The 23,858-nt window shown below is 57.0% G+C and overlaps 2 protein-coding genes across 6 annotated transcripts; one reads left to right on the top strand and one right to left on the bottom strand.

Annotated features, from left to right (window-relative positions):
• Window positions 1-1,255: 1,255 nt before the first annotated feature.
• On the bottom strand, window positions 1,256-4,540 carry CLP1 (cleavage factor polyribonucleotide kinase subunit 1). Of its 5 annotated transcripts, none has more exons than XM_043482002.1 (3): window positions 4,371-4,540; window positions 2,965-3,612; window positions 1,256-2,342 (listed from the first exon to the last, which is right to left on the bottom strand). In XM_043482002.1, the coding sequence occupies exons 2-3, from the start codon at window positions 3,568-3,570 to the stop codon at window positions 1,671-1,673; spliced, it is 1,278 nt and encodes a 425-aa protein (XP_043337937.1). In that variant the 5' UTR covers window positions 3,571-3,612; window positions 4,371-4,540; the 3' UTR covers window positions 1,256-1,670. The 5 variants fall into 5 exon arrangements, with proteins under 5 accessions (XP_043337937.1, XP_043337938.1, XP_043337939.1 ...); XM_043482003.1 differs by having other exon boundaries at window positions 4,158-4,466; XM_043482004.1 differs by having other exon boundaries at window positions 4,193-4,466.
• A 4,191-nt stretch (window positions 4,541-8,731) lies between these two features.
• On the top strand, window positions 8,732-13,800 carry YPEL4 (yippee like 4). The gene is made up of 5 exons (XM_043482007.1): window positions 8,732-9,081; window positions 11,302-11,626; window positions 12,049-12,092; window positions 12,422-12,530; window positions 12,776-13,800. The coding sequence occupies exons 2-5, from the start codon at window positions 11,486-11,488 to the stop codon at window positions 12,863-12,865; spliced, it is 384 nt and encodes a 127-aa protein (XP_043337942.1). The 5' UTR covers window positions 8,732-9,081; window positions 11,302-11,485; the 3' UTR covers window positions 12,866-13,800.
• Window positions 13,801-23,858: the final 10,058 nt, after the last annotated feature.

Raw genomic sequence — 23,858 nt, 5'->3', positions numbered from 1 at the left:
TGAATTTGGCCTTCCCAGCCTTCAGAAATATGAACGTTTTCTGATGTTTGTAAGTTACTCAGTGTGTGTTTTTGTTGTTGTTGTTCAGTCCCCAAGTCGTGTCTGACTCTAACAATCCCATGGCCTGCAGCAGGCCAGGCTCCTCTGTCCTTGACTGTCTCCCAAGAGTATGCTCAAATTCATGTCCATCAAGTGAGTGGGTAGGTGATGGTATCTGACCATCTCATCCTGCCACCCCCTTCTTCCTTTTCCTTCAATCCTTCCCAGCATCAAGGTCTTTCCAATGAGTCGGCTCTTCGCGTCAGATGGCCAAAGTATTGGAGCTTCTTACCCCTCTCCCATCATCTCCCACTGCTCTTGGATTACAAAAGCCCTACACTATTTGGTCTTTGCTGCCTCCCAACCCAGCGCAAGTTTTTCCCTCTCCCCTTGACTCACTATATCACTCCCACCATGCTGGCCTTTCACTTCATCCAACACACTCAGCTTGCTCCTTTCTTAGGGTTTTGCACTGCTTCCTTCACCAGGAAGATTCTGTCCCAATTGCACACAGTCATTCAGGTCTTAACTCGAAACATGTGCTCAGAAGAGGCCTTTCCTGACCACCTGATTTAAAAAGCCTCCTGTCCACTCCACCTCCTATCACCCAATCTTAAGCCTCTCTGCACAGCACCTCACTTTTTATGTTTACTGTATGCTCTGTAAGCCTCTGTCCATCTTGTTCCCCCATCTGGAAAGGTCCCTGTCACATAGTAGGTACATGATAAAAATTTGTGGAAAGAATCAATGGATAAGGTCATCATGATACTTATTCAATAATACAAGTCCAAACTAGGGAAACCAATTATTTCCAAGAGATCAAAGAGAATGGGCTGTCCCAGCTTATCACCTGAAGGCTCAAATTTATTTTTTGACTTGGGATCTGATTCCAATTAAACAGACAACAGGAAAGAGAGCAGAGCTGCAGCTGACAGAAAATGAACTGTCTCTGGATGATAGTAAATCTGAACTCTCACCCCAAGTTTACCACCACCTGTTTAGTTCCTCATAGTAAACCCATCACTGACCAACAGATTTAGGATCTATTTACCCAACTGCAGAGGAAAAGGAAACCATCATAAAAATTCACCTGCTTAGCTCACAGGTGGGCTCTTGGCTTTCTTCTCTAGGCATTCAGTAATAAATCATTCGAATAATGTTTCTATAAGGCTTAGGGGAAAAAAAACCAAGCTTTAAAAAATTATACCAACTCCTGTGATATCCAAAAATATTTATTAAAATAGTTTTTTTTTTCCCAAGTATGAACTTTATTGGGAGGAGTCCTTCGAATTCACTCTTTCATCCCAGACAAACGAGATAACAAGTAGTATATGCAGAGTATAAAATGGTAATAAATGAGTCCACGTAGTAGCACAGTGAAAGAAAGGGGACTTCTCTGGAACTGAGATCATTCCAAGTGGCACCTTAGGTGACCTAAGAAACTTTTGGTTCACAATTGGAAGAGTTAGGGGATCACCACCTGTTTTTAAGAGGTAGAACATATGCTTTCTGGTAGTCCACCATTTACTGAGCAGCCTGGCCGCCAAGAGGGTCTCATACCTCAGCCCGGCTGCCCTTGGTGATGGCCAGAAGGCCGCCAGGCTCCAGGCAGCAAGGCTGCCTGCTGATGTCTACTTAAGATCCATGAACCGGATATCCATGATGAGCAGGAAGTTCTTGGGCAGCGGTCGGGGGGCTGGAGAGAGAACAGTGAACACCTGGTGCTCCAGGTCCACACTGGTCACCACGATGAAGCCGGCCACGCTGGTCTCAGAGAGGTTCTCCTCCGTGCCCTCCGCGGTGCTGACGCTCAGCAGGTGGTGCACCATATCTCGGCCGGGGGTGACAGGCACGAGCTTGAGCTGATTGTCTTCCTGAGACATGCCCAGAGGCAGGCAGGAGTCTGGGATGGTGGGTGCCCCGACTTTGTAGATTTTCACATCGGAAAATTTGACGTTGAAGGCATGGGGATAGAAACAGCCCCGGAATCCATAGAAATACTCACGGATGCGCTCATCCCGGCACTCCCGCCGGAAGTCCTTGGAGCGCTCCACCACACCCCCCGACTTGGGGAGCAGCACGGTGCGGACGAAGTGAGGCAGGTCGCGCTTCAGCTCATTGTACAGCCGTTCTTGATCCAGAACCACGACTACATCCACCTCAAAGGCTGAGGCTGCATGGACCAGCGCCTGGTAACCAGAGCCCTTGACCCAGCCACAGGTGTTAATGACACATCCGCTCACCGAGGCCCTGCGGTTCACTTCACACCTCTGGTTGAACACATCGGCTAAACGAGATGTAATCTGCAGAAGAAAGGGTCCAGGTGAGGGAGAAAAGGCATAAAACGAACCCAGGCTACATGATCCTTCGTCAGCCTAAGTGGTATCAGGTTCAAGAAAAAGGACATTCCTAATGGTTGCGGTTTTGGCCACAAAACATGGTTTTAGTTTTCAATTTATGTTGTTTATCCTGTCTCTGGTGTTTCATGGCCCAATTTGAAATGTAATAAATTACTTAAGAATGAAGTGAAGTGAAGTCGCTCAGTGGTGTCCGACTCTTTGCGATCCCATGGACTACAGCCTACCAGGTTCCTCCGTCCATGGAATTTTCCAGGCAAGAATACTGGAGTGGGTAGCCATTTCCTTCTCCAGGGGATCTTCCCGACCCAGGGATTGAACCCGGGTCTCCCACATTGTAGGCAGACGCTTTACCATCTGAGCCACCAGGGAAGAATAGGACCTACTTAAGAATAGGTCCGTAGAAACGATTTACCATCTGAGGTTGAACTATTTTTGAAACTGTCTTTTCCAAAACCTATCACCATGGAAACGACAGCCACTGAGAGGGGGCAGAGCGTTTTAACTAGCAAACGCCTGCACAGCTTCCAGCCCCCTCCGTCCACCCTGCCTTGCCCCGGCCGCTGACCTTATTATAAAGCTTGATGTTGGTGCCGGGCGTGGTGGAGCCGAAGTGGTACACCAGCGGGGCCTGGATGGAGAAGCCCTCCTCCACGTCCGCCGGCCGCTCAATGTAGAGGGCCCCCATGGTGCCGGGGATGGACACAGAGCCCTGGCCCACATCCAGCTCCACGTACGTGGGACGGCGGCCCAAACGCACCGCGTAGTTGAGCAACAGACGGCACACGGTGGACTTGCCCACGTCGGTGGGGCCCACCACCATCACCCGGGGGCCTCGCTCCTCCTCCTTCTCCGCCTGCCTCCTCATCTGCTCCAAGGCCGTATGCGTGTTGAGATAAAGCAACATCGGGGTGTCCTTGGAGACGTAAGCCACCTCGGTGCGGCCACTGAGCTGCAGCGAACAGCCGTGCCAAGTGAAGACAGCCACCTTGGCGCCGGCATCAAAGGTGAACTTCTTGTTTCGGGTCAGCTCTGTGCCGAAGATTTCCGCCATGCCAGCCAGCAGCTCCAACTGAACTGACTGCGACGCCTCCACCTCAAAGCGAAGCTCTGTCTCCCGCTCCAGTTCAAATTTAGTTGTTGGCTTCTTGTCATCATTGGCCTCCTCTCCCATCTTTCCTGTGTGGCTGCTTTGTCTGGAACACCAATATCAGATCTAAACAGAAGTTAGGACTCGGTTGAAAATCCTCCAGAGGTTGTTTCTCCTTACTTTGCTTTATTCTTCCCCCTTATCTCTCATCACCACCTGTCCCACTATACATCTGATTATTGTCTGTCCACCCTCACTAGAAGGTATGGGTTGGGCATTTTGGTTTGCTGCTGTAACTCCAGTACCTAAAATAGAGCTTGACAACCAAAAGGCACCTCTGTAAAAACACCGAGTGAATAACTGGCTCAGACGTCGGCGGAAAAAAAGATACCTATATACTGACAGACTTGATTACAGCACCTTTGTTGCTCCCTTCATCACTGTCACTCTTTCGGGTACTCTAGCCTTGAAAAAGCTACAGATGTCAAGTCCCTAACATGGGGTCAACAAAAAAGGGAGTCAGCCATCTGGAGGCAGAGCAGAGAACACCGAGTTGGCACTCAGAAGTAAAGAGCATCAAGGAAACAGCTCAGCGACCACTAACAGTGTCTTTAAACAAATCACTTAGCTCCTCTAAACCTTCTCCTTCGCTGTCAACTGGAGGCGCTTACCGTTCCCCACACAAAGTGCTGTTCTGGGGACTAACCGGGATGGTCGGAGGGAAAGAAAGAAATTAGTAAACCAGAATGCGCCAAGGAACGGCAGAGTTATCTCCGATCCAGATCGCAGCTCCAGGTCTAGCATCCGGCCCAGTCTCCCCAGGCACTGAAATCTGCGCAGGCTCTAAGGAGGCGGCGGCTGCGATTCTGAACCTACTACCTCACCTGTACGGCCACGAGTTCAAACCTGCAAACCAAGGAGACAGGACCTAAGCCCAGCACCGACCCGGGCTCACCGAGACCCACGCCGGAAACAAGCGTTTCCGCACTTGCGCAGTGGGGAAGGAGCGGCCTCACGGGGGCCCCTGGGAGATGTAGTTGTACCAGAGCTGTCGCGAGCGCGAGCGCTCGCGCCGCCGCTCGGCCCTCTGGGACTTGTAGTCAATTTTTTTTTCCCCGACCATGACGTCAAAGGCGGGCGGGGCCTCTGCCGTCATTGTTCGTCAAGCAGCGGGGGAGGGAAGCTGGAGGCGTAGTGGTTACGCCCCCGAGCGCGGCGGGGACAGGCCGGCTGAGAGGACGACGGCCGCTGAGACGCCGTGGCTGCGGGCTCTCTCCCCGTCGCTCCCGCTCACCTGCGGCCCGGGAAGGAGAAGGGGAAGGGCGGAAGGCCGGGAAGGGGGCTCACCATGTAGGCCCCACAGTCGCCAGGAAGCGGGGCGCGGAGCCCTGTGTGGATATGAGGAGACCTAGGGGTGGAGAGAGGGGAGCCAAGCCGCTCATCAGAGACTAACTGGACTGCCATCCCCGTCCTGACACAGTGTTTGACCCCTGGAGAGCATTACAGAGCATTTTACTTAAAGAATAAAAAATAAATTTCTTCCCGTTACTCTGCAAGGCAGTCATTACCCAACAACCTCTCTCCTGTTAAGCGGGGAGCTTTGCTGGGGACTCTTTCCCTCCCCAAATCTCTGACGGTTATACAAGGGCAATCATTCACCCCACAAGCAACAGGTTGGGCCACATCTATACGTTCAGACGGTAAAGAATCTCTGCAAGGTGGGAGCCGCGGGTTCGATCCCTGGGTCGGAAGATCCCCTGGAGAAGGGAAAGGCTACCCACTCCAGTATTCTGTCCTGGAGAATCCCAAGAACGGAGGAGCCTGGAGGGCTACATTCCACGGGGTCACAAGAGTCGGACACGACTGAGCGACTTCACTTTCACTTCATACACTTCTGATGCGTTTGGACTTGGGAATCTTCTTTGCCACTTGCTTCCTGTGTGACTTTGGGCAAATCACAGGCTTAGACGCAGTTGTTTGTTTTTTTAACTGTAAAATAGGGATAACAATTTATCTTCAAGTTGTTTTGAAGCATGAATAGGATAATGCATATAAAGCACTAAACCCAATGCCTGTAACATAGAATGCATCTGATGTGAGCTCTTAAGGTATTATTATAAATTGAGAAGGGGGAGCTATAACAAGGCCATCTATTTGTAGTTTACATTTTTCAAAGTCCTTTCAGGTGTCCTCTTTCACAGCCACCTGTAAAGTCAGCTTTATTACATTTCAGGTGAGAGAGGACACTAAGACAGGTGGAGGGATTTGCGCAAGCTAGTATTCAAACCCAAGATTTTGGAGTTTGAATTCAGTTATTCTAACAGCAAACACATAGTACTAGATGCCACATACTGTTCTATGGGCTTTAAGGGTATAAATCCATTTAATCCTCATGAGAATCCTGTGAAGGACACGCTGTAACTGTCATCCCTACTTTAGAGATGAATACAAAAAAAAAAAGGGAGAGATGAATACTCCCTTCAGTGCAGCTCACATGGTTAATCCCAGTGGAAAAGCCTAGGAAGATTTTCTGGGTTGCCTTTTTCCCGCTGGCCCCACCTTAGCCCTCACTTTCTAAGAGTGCCATCCTCACTTCTCACGGTTCTTTCTTGGATGCGTGTGTGGCGTGCTGAGACACCTCAGTCCTGTCTGACTATTTGCAACTCTATGGACTGTAGCCCACCAGGCCCATCTGTCCATGGGATTCTCCAGGCAAGAATACTGCAGTGGGTTGCCATGCCCTCCTTCAGGGGATCTTCCCAACCCAGAGATCGAACCCACATCTCTTATTCCTCCTGCATTGGCAGGCGGGTTCTTTACCACGAGCACCACCTGGGAAGCCCATCTGTCTTGGATGGTTTGCTTTAATTCATTCATTCATTCACGGTGCATGTATCAGTTCTCTAGTGAACTACCAAGTATCCTCTAATTGCTCACCATTCTTCAAAAATCCAGTTCTAGGGCTTCCCTTGTGGCTCAGCTGGTAAAGAATCCACCTGCAATGTGGGAGACCTGGGTTCAGTCCGTGGGTTGGGAAGATCCCCCTAGAGAAGGGAACGGCTACCCACTCCAGTATTCTGGCCTAGAGAATTCCATGGACTATATAGTCCTTGGGGTAGCAATGAGTCAGACACGACTGAGCGATTTTCACACATACACAAAAAGAATCCAGTTCTAGTCTTCCATTTGCAAAATTCTCTCTCTGTGAGCTCATCCTCTCCTGTTTACATGCAGTCCACCTCCCAAATCTGTTTCTTTGCCTCCACATTCTCTCCCTTGAGGCAGTTTCTCCCAATTATCTAAAAGTCATCTTTTTTTTTTTTTTTCTTTCTTCTATTTCTTTGTTTTCCTTGGCCATGCCACGCACTATGTGGTGGGCAGGATCTTAGTTCCCTAACCAGGGACAGAACCCATGCCCCCTGCCTTGGGAGTGTGGCATTTTAACCGCTGGACTGCCAGGTAAGTCCCAAGGTCATCTTAATTTAGATATTACATAGCCACCTCAAGCTGAATTTAGGGAGAAGAAACCCCTCCCCCTCATTTAGAGACTGCTCTGCCTTTTGCTTCTTAAACACAGAAAGGGTCAGGGTACCCCGCTGAAACATCTGTGCTTGCCCACACTCTTTCCTCGCTGTCTTTCACCAGGCACTCCTCTCCACCTACCCTCAAATAACACTGCCCTCACGTGGCTTTTTCATTCTCCTCTCCAGCTGAATCTGTGATCATCATCTTCCTGAGGTCATTTAATTTTTTGCTTCTACACTTTCAAGCCTTGCCCTAAAAAACTACTCACCTTCCTTTTTCTCACTTCCTTCTATTTTCCTCAACAAATTCCTCCTCCACTTACATTTCCTTCTTCATCTGCTGTCCAGGTGAGAGCATTTCCCTCTTCTTTCTTTACTCGGTGCTACCTGTCAGTTCCAAACCTCTGGTAACATCACTCAAGATACCCACTTTGTGTTTTCAGAATGTACCTTAAACCGAAGAATCTTCCCTGATGGAAATATTCAGAATTCCTTTTAATTTTTCATACCCAGCTAGCACTGCCTCCCATTAACCTCTTTTCCCTACCCTAACTTTTCACTCCCCTTGTGAAAAAGTACTTCATTTTCTGAACGTTCACCTCAGTTAGAAATCTAGGTTTTAACCTTAGAGGGTATGTTTGTGTCTGCATACTTTATCAACTTGCAGAGGGCAAAACTTTATGAGAAATATTTTGGCTCAAATGAAGTATAACTGGAAACTGACAGAAAAATAGCAAGAAAGATGTGAAGTTCTTTGTAAGACACAAATTTGGCATGTGCCTCTTGAGCTATCAGAATTTAAGAGTAAATCCACTCTGGGTTGAGGGGTATTCAAGTTGAGAATACTGTTTTGAAATGCCAGTAACTACTGTTTACTAGCTGCCTATCACATGCCAGGCATTTTTTTTTTTTTTAGATGTTTACATATTATCTCACTTTACTTCACACTCCATGTGGTAAACATTAGCTTCATTTAGCAGATGGAGAAAACAGGGGCACACAGGTTATCAGTAACTGGCCCAGTGGTTCCTGGTAAGTGTATTGGCAGAGCTGGGATTCCAACTCAGGTCTCTTTGAGACCAAAGCCAGACACTTGGACAACGTCTGAAGATGCAACTCAACTGCTGTTTTTTTAGCATCTTCTGTAGGCAAAGCTCTGCACTTGGCATTGCAGTCCTGGGATGCAGAGAAGAGTTTCCCAGAGGACCTGCCTCAAAGTTTAGAGCCCAGCAGAGAATCTTATGTAACATGGGTGTCTCTGTGCGTGAAGCACAGGTCATTTGGAGGTAGTCAATAAGAGGTTTCTGCCTGTCAGAGGTCATTTTTGGTCTGTGACTCCTTCGAGGGGTGTTGGACCGGAGGCTTTGATGCTTGGAAGCGCCTGGTACAAGCTTGGGGGCGTTCCATGCCATCTGTGACGATTAATATGGCTTTCTTTCCCCTGCGTATCAGAGCTGAAATGGGAAATGTAGCATCTTGCCTGTGCGCGCATGGTGGGTCCTGACTCTGCACCCGGCTCTCAGCCTCTCGGTCTTTGGTCCAGCCCTGCCACCCGTACCGCGGACTCCATCCTTGCCCAGCCCTGTCCTCCCCCCAGCTTCTGGCGGTCTCCTTGGCCACGGGGCCCTCCTCCCCAGCACCCCGGCTCCCCTCCCTGCCCGCCCCTGGCTCGGCCCACCCCCCCACCCCGCGCATCTCTGCCCCAGCCCTCGACGCCTGCCCGCTGCCTGCCTCCCAGCCCGCCTCCTGTGTCTCCCAGCCCCGCTCTGACGTGGGAGGTGAGGGGGGTGGGGGCCCGGATGACTCACAGTGTTATGATGCAGTCCCACAACACACAGCTACATTCACCCACAGACCGGGGTACCGGCGGGAGGCCGCCTCTGGCCGCCCCCCGCCCCCCGCAGCTGGGCCAGCTTGGCAGCCCGGGTCTGGAGCCCCTCACCACCACCCTCCCCGCCCCCCACCCCCAGCCCCTTCCCCACTGAAGGAGCGGAAGGAGCCGCGAAGAGAGCGCAGAGAGATTGAGAGAGAGAGGGGGAGATAGACGGAGATCTCTGGAGCCGGCCTCAAGGTGAGGGGGCAGCCCTTCTCCAAGCGCACCTTTCCCCTCTGTGCGTCTCCCCCTCGGGCTGCGCGTGGCTTCCCCCCCTCGCCAAAGCATTCTCCATCCACCCTTTGTCCTCCCTTCCCCCTCCCCGCCTCATCCCTCCGTGAGCTCTTCCCGGCAACTTTGGCCGCAGCCTCAGGCACCCCTGTTTGATCAAGCAGCCCTGTTTATATTGTTTGGCCGCTGGGGTGCGCCCCCCCCCCCCCAGTCCGCCCCGGGAACCTGCTGCGCGGCTCATCATTGGGACCATACCGTACCGAGAATGCCAGCCCTTCGGGGGGGCCCGCGGCCTCCGAGCAGATGCGAGCATCCATTGTGAGCAGGTGTCCCCCTCCCTCTTTGCCTTTTCCTTTTTTTCCCCCGTAAGAGGCACGGGATTCGCACCTGGCTCCGCCAGCCTCCGCCTCTGCCGTCAGCGCCGCTTGCTCAGCAACCCCTCCCTCCCCCCGCCTCCCACGGTCCAGCCGCGGCTCACTCTGGGGGCCGTCCGCACCCCGGCGCGCTTCTGCCCCCGCCATTGGCTCCCCTTGCTTCTCCCGGTCATCTGAGATGGGGGGAGACGTCACCCTGACGCCCCCTGCCCCCGTCCCCCGAGAGGGGCTGTCTGTGCAGCCCCCCCTGGGCGGGATGGGGAAGCAGGGGAGACAGGCGGGGTTAGGCTGGGGGTCCTGCCCCCTCCCCGAGCCCCGGGAAGGTGGGGGGGGGGCGCTCCAGGTGGAGCTCGCCGCCGGGAACTCACTGGCGGGCAAAGTTGAAAGCAGACGTGTCCAGCGGAGGCTGGACGGTGTTCTGCTGGTGAGGACCCCAATGTCACCCTGAACTCAGCCCAGGGTGCTCTTCCTGAGACCCCCAGGGGCCGAGGGCCTGAAACGGCCCATGCCCTCTGCCGGGAGGCTTTGCAGAGAGCCCACCTGGCGGCCCCAGGCAATGCTGGCATAGCTGGGGTGCTGGTGGCCCCCGCGGAGGGCAAGACGGAGCCTGTGCGCCCCGGCTCCTCTGCCTACTGTTGCCAGAGCACCCGGCTGGCATCCCCGAAGCAGACCGGGGCTAAGCCACCCAGAGCCGGCCTGCAGGCCCCACCAAGGAGCGGGCCGAGGCTCCCTGGCTTATCAGGACCGGCAGAGGACACCTCCCGCCTTATCCCTGCCTCCAGCACCCGCGGCCAACTCTGGGGCTGAAGCCTGCGAATCGTCCTCAAGATTCTTAATCAGAACCACGCAATTCTTTTTATCTCGCGTCACCCACTGAGTCCCAGGCCCTGGGAGGAGAGGGAAGAAACACCCTGCGCCTTGTGCCCGCAAAGCTCGGGGCTTTGACGCTACCCATCACGAGACACCGCGCCCGCCCCGCAAACACGGCCCGGGACCGCCGGCCTGCCCGACACCGGCCCTACTTGCCATTGGCCCCAGCGGTCAGACGCGCCCAAAGGGAAGATCGTTTCTCTCCTAGGCTGGGTGCTTCGCTCAGAGCCAAGGCAACCATCCTAGAGGGCAGTAGAGAGAGACAGAGGAGCTCAGAGGCTGAGAAGACAAGCCCAGTGATGCTCCCGGGCCAGAATGAGCGGACCCAAGTGCAGGACCGGGCAGCAGCCCCGTCCGAGGCCTTTGGTGCCACAGTAACGTTCATCAGGCTCTGGAGCCCCGCCGCCCGAGAGGACCGGCGCGGAGGGTGCCTGTCTGTACCTGCCCGCGCGCCTTCCCTTTCTCATCACGCTCCTCCCACCCACACCAATCGTGTGCTGGGGCCAGTTACCTTGCAAACCGAGGTCACGGAAGGAAGGACCGGCGGGCACCCCAGCTTTTTCAAGGCTTTGAGCCCCCGAGACACAAAGCCTTGCAGCGCACGTGGGATGCATCCTCACAAAAGCACGGAAAAGCGAGGGAGGAAGGAGCATTTGACAGTGACGCGGCTCCCATGGCAGCGAGCCGCTCCCGGTGGAAAATGGTGGAGGCCGGCTCTGGCCCCAAGGAGGGCGAGACACCGTCTCTCGGACTGAGGCCCCCATCCGCTGGGGGGCCAGCCCGAGCAGACGGTCAGCCCGGGTGGCAGTCAGTGTGAGCGCGCGAGGAGCGGGGCTGTCGCGGACGGGTGAAGCAGGAGTGGAAGTGATCGCGGGCGCCCGGCTCCTCCGCGCCCCCGGCATGGGCTCCCCGGCCCTGCTGGTGACGCTCCCCTCCTTCCCAGGTGACCTCCATTTCTGCTTGGCTCACGTCTGGGGGGGCCCTGGCCCGGCAGCCCCCCCGCACCGCTCCCGCCCTGAAACACGGCTCTAGCCAACCTGCTCCGCTGCTTCACCTGCGACCGTCTGTGCGGGGGCTGCACGGCGCCCGCGCCCCCCGCCCGCCAGGGCATCGTCCTCCAGCCCGTCATGCCCAGCTGCGACCCTGGCCCGGCCCCCGCCTGCCTCCCCGCCAAGACCTTCCGCAGCTACCTGCCTCGCTGCCACCGCACCTACAGCTGCGTCCACTGCCGCGCACACCTGGCCAAACACGACGAGCTCATCTCCAAGGTAACGCCCTTCCATCCCCCCGCCCCCGCTGCTAAGTCGCTTCAGTCATGTCCGACTCTGTCCGACCCTATAGACGGCAGCCCACCAGGCTCCCCTCATCCCTGCAATTCTCCAGGCAAGAACACTGGAGTGGGTTGCCATTTCCTTCTCCAATGCATTAAAGTGAAAATGAAGTCGCTCAGTCATGTCTGACTCTTAGCGACCCCATGGACCGCAGCCTACCAGGCTCCTCCATCCATGGGATTTTCCAGGCAAGAGTACTGGAGTGGGGTGCCATTGCCTTCAGGCTCCTCCAAACATCACCCAGGGGTGAGGTCAGGAGGCCTGGCCTCCCTCCTCCATGCCCCCGCGGGGGATTCAGGGAGCGCGTGACCCCGGGGTCAAGGGCTCCCGCAGTCACCATCCGCCCTGTGTCTCCGCAGTCCTTCCAGGGGAGCCATGGCCGAGCCTACCTGTTTAACTCCGTGTGAGTCTACCCTCTGCCTTGTGCGCGTGTGCCGGTGCGGGTGAGGAGCTTCCCTCTCTGGAAAGAGGGGCTGAGCCGCCTGAAGGGGGTGCCCTGCGCCCTCTGGCTTTGCCTTTCCTTTGGCGGAAGCCCGGTCTGCCGCTCTTTGGTGGGGAGTCCGGGAGAACTGGGGCGCCAGGTGCTAGACACCAAGGGGTGGGGTGCTGGAGGCAGGGCTCTCAGCTGGGTGGTCGCGCGGTCTCCAGATGCTGGGCCCTCTGGGCTGTTTGGGGGTGCGCTGATGGAGTGACACCCCCCGCCCCGTGTGCTGGGTCCTTCCCGTCTCCCAGGGTCAACGTGGGGTGCGGGCCAGCTGAACAGCGCCTCCTGCTCACCGGGCTGCACTCGGTAGCTGATATTTTCTGCGAGAGCTGCAAAACCACCCTGGGCTGGAAATATGTAAGTCCGGGGGCGGGGGGGGCCCCCCGAGGCGGGGGGGGGGGGCCCTGAGGCGGGGAGGGCCCCTGAGGCGGCGGGGGGGGGTCTCCATGCCCCCCCCCCAGGCCCTAGTGGCTACCCGTCAGGTGTCTGCCTGACCCAGAGGGAGGAGGGAGCTAGGAGTAGGGGGACCGGCTGGGGGGCGGGCTTAGGCCGGCGGCGGTAGGCGGCCCGCCGGCCCACACTGCCGGCCTCCCCTCCGCCAGGAGCAGGCTTTTGAGACGAGCCAGAAGTACAAGGAGGGGAAGTACATCATTGAGATGTCGCACATGGTGAAGGACAACGGCTGGGACTGAGGGTTTCCGGCGGCCTCTGCCCTCCCGACGCATGCCCCACGCTCCCACACCCGCCCCCGCCCGGCCGCGCGTCCACACCAGCATGAGTACTGCCCCACCCCTGGGGGGGACCCTGCTCCCGCCGCCCCTCCCCCCGCCGCCCCCCCATCGTGCCCAGGCCCCTCTGGAATGGGGGTCGGGGGTACCCCAGGGGTGCTGAAGGCTCAAGCGTGGGCAGCAGTCAGGGAGAGACAGAAACGGGGGGAAACGGATGGCCGTGGGGCCTTGTCGCCCCAAGATCCCGAAAACCGAGGGGCTGGCGGGGCGGAGACCAGGCAGAGAGGACCCCCGGGAGGAAGCCGTGTTTGCTCCACTTCTGCGAGCGAACAGAGGCCCAACCTCGAGTCCTGGCGCTGGGAGATCCTAGGCCACAGAATAGCAGGTGAGAAGGGAGGCTCAAGGTGGGGTGAAATGCTGACCTCAGACGCCGGAGGCACAGGAGTCTCTTCAGGGTGACGTTTCCCACTCCCCATTTGCAGGAGCCAGGATTCGTGGGGGGGTGGGGGGGACGCGGAAGAAAAAAAAAAATCCCGAGTCCCAGGCCCTGGGAGACCATCAAAGCATCCCAGGGGTTTGCATTTCACTCCACTTGGTAGTTTACTTGGCACTGAAGAGGCACTTTTGAGTATCTGACCTTTGCCATGGGGTGGGGTGGGGGGAGGTGCCCCCAGAAACAGCCCGCACCCCCGGCTGGCAGTCTCCAGAGCGAGCAGGGTTGGTGGGCATCCTCCGAGGCCGGGCTACTGCTCCTTGGGACCCAGGCCCTGGGAGGGAAGGTGGGGGATCAGTGCCACGAGGCTAGGCGTCCTCGCGGCTGCCACCAGCGAACGAAACTTTTGTATGATATATAAAGTGTTTGGGTCTATTTTTAATAAAAAGGGGAAAGCAACATGTGAGGCAGTCGGTCCTCTGACTTTTCTTGGCAGGCACCACAGACCGTCCCCTGCACACCCCCGCCCCAGGCCTGCCCCTTCAGCTGCTGTTTAGTAGCTAAGCCGACTCTTTTGCAATGCCGTGGACTACAGCCCGCCAGGCTCCTCTGTCCATGGGATTCTCCAGGCAAGAATACTGGAGTGGGTTGGCATTTCCTTCTCCAGGGGATCTTCCGGACCCAGGGATCAAACCCAGGTCTCCTGCATTGCAGGCAGATTCTTTACCACCTCAGCCACCAGAGAAACCCGCCCTTTTACCCCTAGGGGGCAGCAATTGCTCTGTCTATGGCAAGACACCAGGGGATGGAGATTCAGGTGAGGTTTTGCTTCTGAGATGGTTTTGTTTTTTGTTGTTTTTTTTGAGTGAGATTCCAGCAGGAGCATCCTTAACAGCTTCTTTCTTTTGGAGCTCTTGGCAAGGAATCCACTTTTGCCTGGTTTGAAGAGATTCATTCCAGAACAAGCGCTTTCTTAGGTCCCATTGCCTTTCAGCCTGGTTCTGGAATCTTTTGGTCAGCTCGTGGCCGCTCTTAAAGCGAAAAGGAAAATCGATCAGCCAAGGTGCTGCCCTGGCAGTGGATACAAACTGGAACAAAATAGCTCAACACTGCAGCATCAATGCAACCATGTGACCCAAGTGCAATTGTTGGCAGTGCTGTGAAATTCTTATTGTTGTGGGGTCACTGACAACTGCAGGGAGGATTGGATGAATCATAAAAATCTTTTTTGGTAAGCTAGCTTGTTATTTCCACATTCATTCATTGGTACTGTAAATGTTTGTAAGAGCACGTCTCCCTTGCCAGGCCTTGTTTAGCACTGGCAAAGCAGTGGAGAAGAAGGCAGTCGTGGCCTGACTTCATGGAGCTTCCTGTCTAGTGCAGCAGGAGGACAGACAAGAAGCAGGGAATTCCAGGAGAAGGTGATGGGGGAGTAAGCTCAGGGCTCGTGGTAGAGGCTTCAGCTAGATTTGAGGAAAGAAGCCTTTGCAGAAGTGATGACTTTGAAAGGCCTTGAAAGCTGGGAGGTTGGGTGAGCAGAAAGGAAGAGTAAGGGGAGGGGGATAGTTCAGGCTGAGAGAACCGTGTCAGGTGGCTCAAGTTTAGTTAATGTGAAGAGGAAATAAAAGTTTCTTTCCTAAACTGGAGCACAGATACGAGTGGATGAGAGGTGAGCCAGCCCAGGAAAGACAGGCTGGGGCCATGAAACGCTCAAGGAGTCCATCCCAAGGGCACTGAGTCAACACTGAAAATGTCTTGTCCTTTAACAAGTGGACTCGCATCACCAAATGGCTTTTTTGTGCCCCAAAAGAGGCTCAAGTAGAAACGCTAAGAATGAAAAAAAAAACAGACTTAAAGCTAACTGGAGTCTCAGATACTATTGTCAACATTAGAATGAAGAGGCTGTTTGGGCAGAAGAGCTTCTAGCACACAGGTGCTAGAAGGCAAATCAAGCCCTGAAGGAATGATGCCCAGCACCCCCATCTGAGGGGCCTCAGGGTCCGCCCCAGCACCCCCATCTGGGAGGCCTCAGGGTTCGTCCCAGCACCCCCATCTGGGAGGACTCAGGGTGGTCCGTCCCAGCCTGCCTGGTGATGCCCAGAGCCTTCTCTCAGGTTCCAGCAAGGGACCCAGAAACCCTGTCCTTCTCAATCCCACTTCTTGCACCAAAGTTCAGGAAGGCTTGTCCTTGAAAATTTCTGACCTTGAACATCAGGCACAAACTAGCTGCCTTCTTAAAGCTCCCCAAATCTGCATCTCTCTTAATTTACTTATGAAGCCAACTAGGACCTGTGGGAAACAGGAAAGTAAAACAGCGCCCACGGCTCTCAGTTCTTTGTAATCTCTCCTGGAAGAATCATTCTGCGAGTTGGGTTCAAGGGATCCTATGCAATCTTTGCGATCAGGCCATGGGGCGGGACCATCCAAACTTTGGATGATCAGACAGGTGTCAAGTACCCTGTGACCAAGAAGGGTAGGTGGAGAGAAGGTCTCCTTTTTGTGCCTGAGAGCCAGGGAAGGAGCTGCAGGCATGGAATGCCAGGGGCACCCCGGTCCCTGACCCCGGGGTGCAGTCCTTCTGGGTTAGCCTTTTTTCCTTGCCTGTGCACCCCCCCGCCTTTTTCTCATGGAGGGCTACCCTAGACCTAACAGTGACTCAATCTTCTCCACCCAGCCTCCAATCAAAAGCTGAGTCTGGGAACCCCGCAGCCAACCAGTCACTCACTCCTTTCCTCCTTAAAGCCTTGAACCTTTGGAAGACACTCTTCTACAACCAGCAGGTGGCACCAAAAACCCTCTACCCCTCAGCTCCAACAACCTTCCTCAACCCTCTCCAAGACTGGTGAGCTGTGATTTAGGACAGGATTAGATCTAGGCTAGGAAGTGTTAAGCACTGTCAAACTCTGGCCGTGCTGCTTAAGTCTCTCCTGACTCAGTTTTTCCATCTGTAAAATGGGGCTGTTACTTTTCAGACCCGAGGGCCCACCATGATGCATTTGGTGTCTGGCACATGGACTGCACGTGGAAGTGTGAGCTATTCCTCTGATTTACTCGGGGGGGGGGGGGTGGCCTTGTAAATTCCCGCCAGGGTGGCTGAGGGGCGCCCAGGCAGGAGAGGAAGGTCGATGCCCGGGAGGCAGCCGGCGCGGGTAGCGCTGCACGGCCGATGCCCTTTTAACATTGCACTGCTAGTGGCAGGTGCAGACAGTAGCACAATGTGAAAAGAGCTCCGGCCCGCAGCAGAGGGGCGCGGCCCCCTCCCTGGCCCCTGGGCTCTCCCCGCTTCCTGCCTTCAGCCAGCTCCCCTCCTTTCTCTAGTGCCCCTTCTGGTTTTCCTCCACTCCTCCTCCTGTCTTCTTCCTCATCTCCTTCCTAACATGGAGACCACCTTTCCCGGAGGTTTCAGGGCAGGGGGAACAGAGTCCAGTGAAGCAGCCTAGCATTCCGTCTTGACGGGAAGATGACTGGGAGACACCCCCGCCCCCAGATCCGGAGGTGATGTCAAGCCGGGTTTACCTGGATTTGTAGCTCTTGTCAGCTTCCCTCCAGAGAGGAGCTGGCTGGCCCAGACCACAGAGCTTTCTTCCCACTCTAAAGCTCTCTCTCCTTTTAGTTTAGATAAAAGGAAGGTCTAGGCCTTCACGGGACAGTCTCGGATGAGGGAGAACAGGCCACACAGAGAGACCCCCAGGCCTGCAGGCGGAAGCTGTGGGTCAAGTCCCGCCTAGGCAGCTCCTCTCTGAGGCCTTCAAAATCCACTGAGTGGATTCAGCGTTGAGCAAAACGGTGCGGCTCATTCCCTCGCTATTAGAGACAGGCTTGCCTTGGCAGTGGGGTCAAAATCTGTTTCCTGTTTATCCAGGGACTCCGGTTCGGGGGGTTTTTCAAGCTCACCGGCATCTTCAGACGTCCCCATCCTACCAGGTCTAAAGGGCTTACAGCCCCGACCTGAGACCGACCAAAAGTTCAGAGTTCCGCAGAGGTGTGGGGTGGCAGGCTCCTGGCTAGCCCGAGGGGGTCGGGGGCTGCGGGGGAATTCCGGGGTGCCCCCATCAGAAAGGCTTCTGGGGGATGCCCTGTGCACTCTCCGCTGGGAGCTCTTACGGGGGGGGGGGGGTTCCCTCCCACTAGCTCAGCAAGCAGGAGAGTCTGTCCCCCGGCCTTTCCAGGCAGTCTGTTCCTGTAATCAGGGCCCCAGGCCCACAGTTCTAATGGACGGAGATCCAGGCCCGCGAGGGTCGGTCACCAGCCTCTGCTCTTGGGTTGAGCAAAGCCGTCCCGGTGGGGAACCGGATCGTGTCAACAAGGGGCCGAGGGGCCAGGAGGACGGGCCAGCCAGCTTCCTGGAGGCCCGGGGGAGATGCCCCCCAGGGGGCCCAGATCGCACCCGGGTGGGGGGCGGGGCCGGACTCCGCGGCTCTCACGGCCCCTCCCCCCAGAGCCGGCCCCGCGCTCCGGCTGCCGGCGGGGCCCTCCCCCGCCCCGGGCCCGGGAGCCGCCCCCCGGCTCCTGGCGGAGGCGGGCGTGGAGGCCGAGGAGGAAACGGGGGAGGGGCGGCTCAAGTTCCCCGCGCCCCCCTCCTCACCGGCCACCATCTTCCGGCCCCGGCCCCCCGGAGCAGCGGGGGATGGGGCCCGGCCCGCGGCAGGGAGAGAAAGGGCAGGTGGAGGGTCGGCGGGAGCGGCGGGGCAGGCCGGGCCCGCGGCCATGGCGACCGGAGGGGCAGCTCGGAGGGTCCCGGGAACGGGGCGCGGGGGGCGGGGGGCGCGCCCTCCTTCCACACCCAGCTCTGCGCGCCCCACCCCCCGCCCCCGGGACACACACACCTGAAGCTGGACCACACACGGGCGCGCGCGCACACACACTCCAGCCACACTTGCTGCAAGGCTCAGCTTACTACACACTTACCCAGACGCCGTGCGTGGGGGGGAGCCCGCAGCTGGCGCTCACAGCCACCCCTCCAGGCCCCGCAACTCTTTAGGCAGGGGCGGGCCTCACCCCCGCGCGCAGCCCCCACCCCCGCGCGCAGCCCCCCGGCTCGTCCCACAACTTCTCCCGACGCACAACTCCGCGCTGGCTTTAGCCCTGCGGCCCCTGCGTTCCCCCCTCAACGCCCCCGCCAAGTCCCCTGTGCCCCACACCCCCTGCACACACACACACACACACACACACACACCCTGCGCGCGCGCGCGCGCACACCCCCCCTGCGCGCGCACAGACACACACACACACCCTACGCGCGCGCGCGCACACACACACACACCCTGCACACAGACACACACACACGCACGCCCGGGCACACACAGATGGCCCAGCGGAGCCCCCCCGGCCCGGCCCCACCACATCCCCACTGGAAAGGCGCAAGGAGCCACCCAGCCCGACACGCCTGCTGCTTCCCCGTTCAGTTGCGGCGAAAGAAGAAACCAGAAGAGATGCCCGCGCGCGAGGAGACCGCGGGGGGAGAGAAGACGGAGGAGGGCCCGGCCCGCCCCCCGCCCTCCCCGAGAGGATGCGCCCCCCCGTCCGCGGCGCTGGCCCTCGGGGCGCCCCGATACCTACACGCCGCGCCTCCTTCCGCTCCTCGGCCCGCCACCTCCCTCTTCCCGGGCCCTTTCTCTGCCCTCCCCGCCCCGGCTTCGCCCCCCGCGCCCCCACCGCCCCCCGCCCCCCGCCAGCCGCCCTCCCGGGCCGGGCTCGGGCCCCGCGGCGGCCGCGGCCGAGGCGGGGGCGGGGGGCGCCGGGCGCCGCGCCCGCGCCGGGCCCCCCGCGCCCCCTTCTCCTTCCACACTCCCTGCCGTCCATCTTGAATACTTGGGATTCTTGAATGGAGTGAGCAGGATCCGCTGCCCCAGGCTCCCATTGGCTGCGGGTTCACCCTTTTGAAACGAGATCCTCCCGCCCATTGGCTGCCGGGCTCCCCTGTTCGCCCCCAACCCCCATCCCCCGCGCCCCCCCACGGCCGGCGAGGTCGGGGCGCTCCCAGGCGCCCCCTCCGCGGGCCTCCCCCCCACACTCCACGCGCAGCCCCCCACCCCGGGAGGTCGGCCTCCCGGCTCGTTCCATCACGCCCCCCATCCGGCTGCAGGTGAGGGGCGGACCCGGTTCCCGCCAAACGCGGCTCCCGAAGCCGGGCTCGCGGATGCCCCTGGTGCCGGAGTCGGAGACCCTAGGAGACGCGAGAGGTGCGATTTCCTGCCCGCCTCCCGACGCCCCATGAGCCGAAGTCCCTCTCCAACCGGGACCCTCCTGGCCGTTCAGCCTCAGCACAGGCGATCGGAGCAGCGCTGCTGAAGCAGCCAGCCCCCTGGGCTGGGCAGGAAGAGGGCAGCTCCGGAAAGATCTGGGCCCTTGTGAGCTGCCTCAGCCCCTGGTTGCCGCGGGGCAGGTCTGACCCTACCAGGAATGTGCAGCATCTGGAGCGCTGCTCCTCACACAGATCCCCCGGGACCAGCCCGCCCAGCCCCGCCCGGCCCAGTACTGGGCCCACTCGGAGCTGGGAACCCAGACAGGCACGGGGGAACGAGGGAGCCGGGCAGAGAGCCAGGCCTGGACGTGGGGGTCCCGTTATTCTGGGCCCTGGTTTGCCCTAACATGCTTCACGAGGTCACGGGCTCCTCTCTGGGCTTGTTTCCTGATTTACAAAAGTTTGACCCAGAACTTCCTATAGAAGTTTCTATGTGAGGATGGAAATGATCTCTACTGTACCGCCCAGTGTGGTGACCACTAGCCACCTGCAGCCACTGGCCCTTTGAAATTGGCTACTATGACTGTTGTTCAGTCGCTCAGCCCTGTCCGACTCGCTGCGACCCCACGGACTGCAGCACACCAGGCTTCCCTGTCCATCACCGACTCCCGGTGCTCACTCAAACTCATGTCCATCCAACCGTCTCCTCCTCTGTCACCCCCTCCTCCTCGTTCCCTCAATCTTTCCCAGCTTCAGGGTCTTTTCCAAGACTATGACTGAGGAAATGGGGTTCTGATACTATCGCATTTTAATCACTTCTAATAGCCACATCTAACCAGTGACACCAGTTTGGACACTGCAGGTCCAGAGTGCCGGTGTTCCTGCTGGTGAAGAGCATTCTAGGACTCTTGCTTGGCAGAAAGTCTTTTCTCCTTGTCCCTAGGTGCAAAGTCCTCCAGATCCAACGTGCGTCAGTGTCCAGAAAGTGAGGCCACCTTGGTCAGGAATGCTTTCCTTACCACTGTCGGATTGTCGACCTGCTCTGTGGGAGCTGAGATTACACATACCCACGGCGGGGAAGGTTAGGGGTAGTAGAGGATTTGCAAGTTTGCCCAACCTTTATGTTTTTCCAAGGATAAACACCAAGATGTTGACCGGAGTTAGGGTGGGGGATTTCCTTGGCCAAAGCTTCCCTGGTAGCTCAGCGGGTAAAGAATCCGCTTCCAATGCAGGAGACCAGGGGTTGGATCCGTGGGTTGGGAAGATCCCCTGGAGAAGGAAATGGCAACCCACTGCAGTATTCTTGCCTGGAAAGTCCCATGGACGGAGGAGCCTGGCGGGCTACAGTCCATAGGGTCGAAAGACTTGGACACGACTGAGCGCCTAAACCACCAAATCACCAAGGGCGCACAGCACTTGGTACATTTTTTCTGAGCTTTACAAGGCGTGTGGGATCTTACTTCCCGGACCAGGGATTGAGCCCATGTCCCCTGCAGTGGAAGCATGGTGTCTTAATCACTGGACCGGGAGGGACGTCCTCTTCAGAGCTTTTGTGAGCCCGCCACCCCACCCCCCTGCTGCCACACACACTATTAAGTTCATTCAATAAATGCGCTTCTCTGACCCAGGACATAAAGGACCTGGGGTGGAATTCCCCCAACCTGGCTGATACTGAGGGACAGCCGGCTCCATGGGAGAGGCTGAGCTCCCGGGTCTGCCAGGGTGACGAGGACGTGGGCCGCTCAGAGTATGTGTCCTAAATCAGGGTGGTTCAGAGAGCCCGGTGTGCACCACCCCCAGCATGAGGAGCGGGAGCCGTGAGGCAGAAGACTGACTCTGGGCTTATCCTCGGGTTGACCAGGAGGCCGAGTCAGCAAGCGGCTGTGGCTTCTGCAGGTGGAGTGGACCAGGGTGTGGGTGTCCAGAACTCTGGTGGTTACAGGCAAGGACTGGTGAATACAGGGCCCTAAGCCAGCGGAGAGAGCGGAGCCACAGGGGCTGCTAAAAGGGGCTGTAGCACCTGCTCGAGCTGGAACGGTATTTGTCCTCTTGGAGGGCATCTGGCCGGGCAATGTGCTGTGGGTAAGGGGACGACCCAGAGCTGCCTGGGGAACGGCTTCTGTGCTCAACACTGCGTTATTATAGGTGAAAACTGCTAAAAGACTGCTCCAGGGACAGGAGTTCAGAGGAGGCAAGGATGGCTCCCAGTGGGGAAGGGAATCTAAGAAGGCTTCCTGGAGGAAGTAGCATCTAAGACTTGAAGACGAAAGAAGATTTAAAGGAAAAAAGACGAGGATTTCCCTTGTCCAGTGGCTAAGACTCCATGCTTCCAATGCAGGGGGCCCAGGCTCGATCCCTGATCAGGGAACTAGAGCCCGCGTGCCTAAGGGTTTTCAGGCCATGACTAAAGATCTTGTGTGTTTCAACGAACATCAAAGGTCCCGCCTGTCACATCTAAGGCTGGCGCAGCTTAATTAGTTATTAAACAGAAGACAAGAAGATGAGAGGAAGGAAGACCAGGAAATGGCAAGAAGAGGCAGCAGCACAAAGTCTAGAAGGTGGGGAGGCGGTGATCTGTGCTTAGAAGGGGTTGTCAATTCCGTGGGAACCCAGGATGTAGGAAGGAGAATGACCAGGATGGAAAGTCAGGCCGAGACAGGTGGTGGCAGCCTTGGACACTTCCCGCTGGGCCTGGCTCCGCTCCAGTGACATCATGTTTCTTTCTTTCTTTCTTTCTTTTTTGACATCATTTTTCCTGAAGATGCCCTAACCCTTTTCCCTGCTGAAGTGATGCTTCTCAGCAGTTCATCAGGCTCCCAGCGCCTCCACCCTCAGCCTTCTGCAGCTTCTACCTTCGTTTGCAGGCCCCCATTTGCATTCCACCAACCTCCTTCCCAGGGCAGAATGGCCCCTGGTTCCCCTCTAGGGAATGGACCCTCCTCAGTCTGCCTCGGCTCCGTGTCCAGCCTCTGGATCCCCTGGGCCGGGAATGAGCCGCACAAAGGTCCTTTCTCACTCCTGTCTGTGCTCAGCCCGTCAGTCAGGCCCTCCAGGCTCCTCTGTCCATGGAATTTTCCAGGCAAGAATCCTGGAGTGGGCTGCCATGTCCTTTTTCACTTATCACATTTTAAACTCTATTCCATCTTGGGAGTTTAAAATGGAGGCCAGGAGACTTACCTGGTGGTCCAGTGGTTAAGACTCCACACCTCCAGTGCAGGGGGTGCAGGTTCAATCCCTGGTTGAGGAACTAAGATCCCCCATGCTGCTTATCTGGGGTTGGGGTGGGAAATGAGGGCCAGGAGCAGATAGACATGGTCTGACTTGTTATCAGTGCAATTCAGTCGCTCAGTCGTTTCCGACTCTGAGACCCCGTGGACTGCAGCACACCAGGCCTCCCTGTCCGTCTCCAACTCCCTAAGTTTACTCAAACTCATGTCCATTGAGTTGGTGATGCCATCCAACCATCTCATCCTCTGTCGTCCCCCTTCTCCTCCTGCCCTCAAACTTTCCCAGAATGAGGGTCTTTTCCAGTGAGTCAGCTTTTCACATCAGGTGGCCAAAGTATTGGAGTTTCAGCTTCAGCATCAGTCCTTCCAATGAACACCCAGAACTGATCTCCTTCAGGATGGACTGGTTGGATCTCCTTGCTCTCCAAGGGACTCTCAAGAGTCTTCTCCAACACCACAGTTCAAAAGCATCAATTCTTCAGCGCTCAGCTTTTTGATAGTCCAACTCTTAAATCCTAACTTGTTATAGGAGTGTAAAAAAAAAGGTACCAGGAGCTATTTGGCTCCAGCCCCCGCCCCTACATTCTGTCCCCCTGTCTGGGAGTTCTGGAATGCTCCTGGGCTCTGCAGTCGCCTCTCTTCCTCATCGTCTGGGTCCAGGGTCACTCTGGAGGTGGCCCTCTGCCTTTCTCACTGATCTCCAGAGTCCCTCCAGATCTCTACTTGGGTATGTGTGTGTGCAACAGATCAGTCGTGTCCATGAGATCAGTCGTGTCCAACTCCGCCACCCCCTGGACTGTGGCCCGCCAGGCTCCTCTGTCTTGGATTCTCCAAGCAAGAATACTGGAGCAGATTGCCATTTCCTCCTCCAGGGGATCTTCCCGACCCAGGGATCAAACCCGTGTCTCCTACATGTCTCCTGCATTGCAGGCGGATTCTTTACCGCTGAGCCACAACGGAACCTCGTAGAGCTGGGTAACTGTGAGTCAGCAAGACCTTCTGCACCAGTCCTCTGCCCCTTGGAAGGACTGACTCCGAAACATTGGAGACACGCTGCCTCTCCGACTGAAGTCAGTGGAGGGGACCAGGCTTCATGGCTCCTCACTCCCCGAG

The sequence above is a fragment of the Cervus canadensis genome, chromosome 11, assembly GCF_019320065.1.
Source record: "Cervus canadensis isolate Bull #8, Minnesota chromosome 11, ASM1932006v1, whole genome shotgun sequence".
Taxonomy (NCBI): Eukaryota; Metazoa; Chordata; class Mammalia; order Artiodactyla; family Cervidae; genus Cervus; species Cervus canadensis.
Note: the sequence above shows the minus strand (reverse complement) of the source record. Positions and strands in the feature narration are given on the sequence as shown.

Bases quoted from the DNA above. Each gene is read 5' to 3' on its own strand.
- CLP1 (XM_043482002.1), bottom strand. From the start codon at position 3,570: ATGGGAGAGGAGGCCAATGATGACAAGAAGCCAACAACTAAATTTGAA. The intron at 2,343-2,964 runs GTCAGCGGCCGG...TTTCTTCTGCAG, and splicing joins ACATCAAGCTTTATAATAAG to ATTACATCTCGTTTAGCCGA.
- YPEL4 (XM_043482007.1), top strand. From the start codon at position 11,486: ATGCCCAGCTGCGACCCTGGCCCGGCCCCCGCCTGCCTCCCCGCCAAG. The intron at 11,627-12,048 runs GTAACGCCCTTC...GTGTCTCCGCAG, and splicing joins ACGACGAGCTCATCTCCAAG to TCCTTCCAGGGGAGCCATGG. The intron at 12,531-12,775 runs GTAAGTCCGGGG...CCCCTCCGCCAG, and splicing joins CCACCCTGGGCTGGAAATAT to GAGCAGGCTTTTGAGACGAG.